The sequence below is a fragment of the Habropoda laboriosa genome, unplaced genomic scaffold (assembly GCF_001263275.1).
Source record: "Habropoda laboriosa isolate 0110345459 unplaced genomic scaffold, ASM126327v1 scaffold90, whole genome shotgun sequence".
Lineage (NCBI taxonomy): Eukaryota > Metazoa > Arthropoda > Insecta > Hymenoptera > Apidae > Habropoda > Habropoda laboriosa.
In genome coordinates, this window is record NW_017100218.1 from 581,192 (window position 1) to 584,495 (window position 3,304).

The following is a 3,304-nucleotide window of genomic DNA, read 5'->3' on the forward strand; positions in this document are numbered from 1 at the left end:
AGAGAGAGAGAAGAGAGGAGAGAGAGAGAGACCGTTAAGGTGTTTGCCAAAGACAAACCTCAGACTTCAAAGGTAGATGTTCCATCCGAGTGGACACCGTCCGGTGTACATTCAACACCGTGCGACCGTGGCTTGTTGGAGACCGCACGAAAAAACCTGATACCCTTTGCCTTCAACTTGAAACAGCCTAGGACGCTTTGAGCGTGTCAAAGGCCTCTCGGACTCGAATTATTTTGAGATGTTTGACGTAGATTTCAGTGAATTTTTCACCTGTTTGCGGTTCTACCTGAGGGATTAGCACGGTTAACTCTGAGACACTCCGCCGGGTCCTGACAGATCCGACACCGTAACTTTCATTCTGTTTACAAACTTCAATTTCACAATTTTTTGGATTTCTGTTTTTATTAAACTGTTTACACCGTCGTTTGTGTAACTTTGAAAGCAAAAATTGAACTAGTGGCAAACAAATCTACGTTCGATTTATTTTCGTTGCAAAGATAATAAGCTTCACGTGTAGCAACGTTTACGTAACAAACTCGAGTACATACGGAATCACTACAAGCTGAAGACGCACGAGCAGAAATTTACGCCAAAATGACCACGATCCGCGGAAACCTTGAAGGAAGAACCTTCGATAAAAATCTGTCTCGCGTGTGTGGATTCGCAGGGAAGACACACAGTGTGGTGGTCGGTCATTAGACTCAATCATCAATGGCTGTTGGAGGTGCAACAGTTGGCGAACGCTTCGAAGCGTGGCAAAGACGTTGAACACGACGGAAGGACGTGCGGAAGGACGAGCAGGTAGACATTAAACGATTACCTTAGATCAGATAAAACAGCTCTTTACCGGCTGATTTCCGTCTCGGAAGATGGACAACCTGGCGTGGCTAGTTTGCGGTGGGAACAGGAAGCGAGGATAGAGGCGTAGGCAATAAAACGGAGTGACTGTTTAAAATCCAACGACACACGACGAGACGTAGATTTAATCAATTATACACGGAAGAATTATTTTACCGAGAATATTCTATCGTGTAGAGAATGGTAATTGTCGTCGGTACCATTTCATATGGTGTGTAAAGCAGTCTAGGCGGTTTGATTAATCGGGTGCACAAGGAACGAACAACGAGAGAGATTCCTCGACAATGGAAAGAAGAGAGTGGAAAAAAATTCCTCGTAAAATTGATACATCCACGCCGTCAAGGCGATAGTCGCGAAAACACTGCACCGTCTCCTCCAGCATTTCGTTATCACGCGACTCGTCATTCGTGGTGCTTTCTGTTGTTTCCGATGGGAAAACAGAGAGAACCTCAGACGTTCACGGTGAAACGTTTCCTCACGTTTACGTAAAACGGTTAATCTTCTTGCTCACGTACCATTTACAGTATCGCTGCACACGAAGGATAATATCCAGACATGTTGTAACATGCGAATCGTATTAAAAAGCTGCGCGATAATTCTCATCTTTCAAATTTCCAACATCTTCTTACACCTATCGGAGAAGTTGTTCGTAGAAGATTCGTTTACTCGGGCGAACGTATCGGAGAAAAAAAAAGTGCGATTCGAATGGCGGCAACGACACGGCCACGTAGCGTGCAGGGGCCGCAGAAAATAAATTGAATCGCTTGCCAGCTTTAAAAGATAGTAAATTGTTTCATCCGGTTCAATTGACACCCCCGGTATACCTAGCCCGTCGCGAATGAATCGCCGAATGATCGTGCCAAGTCGCAGGTCTACCCGGTACCGTTTCAGATAACACACTCGTTACACCGTTTGCACCTGTACGTTATGCGTTTCCGGTACACAGGTGCGCGTCCGGGTTTTAATGGAAACGAAAGTAAATTTGTTGAAATGAAAAAAAGAAAGAAAGAAAGAACGGTGAAACGCGTTCGAGGAATCGGCTAGTTCTCGAGGGTGGCGGACAATTCCAGCGCGGATAACAAGGGTGTGAAGCCATGCGTACCACCATGGGAATTTCGGGAGTGAACTAGTCTTTGTGCATATTTAATTACCATAACGATCATATTTACTCGAGAGTATCGCTCGTGTCACCTGCTCGTTCGTGAATTTCAATCATCGCGTGTTAAAGTCGCGATCAAGATCGCAGCCGACCGTCAATTTTTTGCATGTTTCGTTAAAAAATTCTGTCGTTACGATATGAATGTCAGTTGAACTACTTGTTATTCACTTTTTTTCAGAATCGAACGGACGACTCGAGCTCGGAGGTAGGATGCGGAGTACGATGCAAGATCGACCAGGTGAGCAACAACCCCTTAAAGATTTCTCGACTAGACGTCCAATACATTAAAACCTACGTTCAAATCTCGGTCTCACATTGTTAAATTGAATAATTGCAATTTTAAGTGGCTGAACTTCCGGATATGTTCTCTGGCTCGTCTCCTCTTAGATACATCTGATCTGGAGCTGTTGTGTTCCATAGCCACGGGGATAATCGGCGCATTCGTCGGTTGCAGCGCGAATTTAAAAGTTCGTCGGGGAGAGCATCGTCGAACGTTTATTAACATAGGCGAACGTCGGAGACGAAAATAAAGGGACGCCGGTCCCCCGGCACAATGAAAGTACTTCCGCTGCCGTCCCCGGGGTGCCTGTTCACTGGCTCGCTAGTAGAGAGACGGTAAACGGCAAATAAAAACAAAGTCAGGTCTCCTCCGTCTCCCTGTCTGTCTCTCCTCTCCTCACTCTCTCTCTCTCTCTCTCTGGTCGCGTACGTGGCCAAAGCCAATGAATGGATGAACGTGTATACGTATTACGCGTACGAATGAAAGAATGGCCGGGCTCGTACGGCTTCGTGACTTTAAATTGGATCGCGTACAAGTGCGGCCTATGGCGGATGTCGCCAAATTGCCGTGTGACTCCGGATTCGCTCTCTCTGTTTGCCCGTCTCTTTCCGCCCCTCTGATCTTTTCTGTCGTCTCTTTTGGCCCTTGCTTGCGGAAGTCCATCCGAGAAATCCAGAGAAAAGCGCCACTCCGACGATGCTACTCCATTGGAACGCTAATGTTTCCCTTTAAACTGCACTTCGAGTGCCTCGAAGAAGGTAAAACAACGTCCGAGTAGCATTTTCTAGGAACGTTATCTCAAATGTATAGTCAATGGAAGAAATACAGCGAGGTGGTAAATTCAAGCAAGACTAAATCAAAGCTGAGACAGACTTCAGGTGTCTCAAACACCTAAACTTTGATCTTACCACATTTCCTCGACCGACTATACAACGAGACGATGAAATTCCGCGTCTCTGGAAGGAAACGAATTGACCAGACTTCAGCAGACGATCGTTAGCACGTTT

The 3,304-nt window shown here is 46.0% G+C and overlaps 1 protein-coding gene across 1 annotated transcript in view; it reads left to right on the forward strand.

Moving 5' to 3' along the window:
* The window catches only part of LOC108570886 (proto-oncogene tyrosine-protein kinase ROS), a 25,020-nt gene that overhangs the window by 4,531 nt on the left and 17,185 nt on the right, over nt 1-3,304 (forward strand). The window contains exon 2 of the mRNA XM_017932815.1: nt 2,196-2,255. Within this exon, the coding sequence (XP_017788304.1) occupies nt 2,196-2,255 (60 nt within the window). The remainder of the gene's footprint in view (nt 1-2,195; nt 2,256-3,304) is intronic.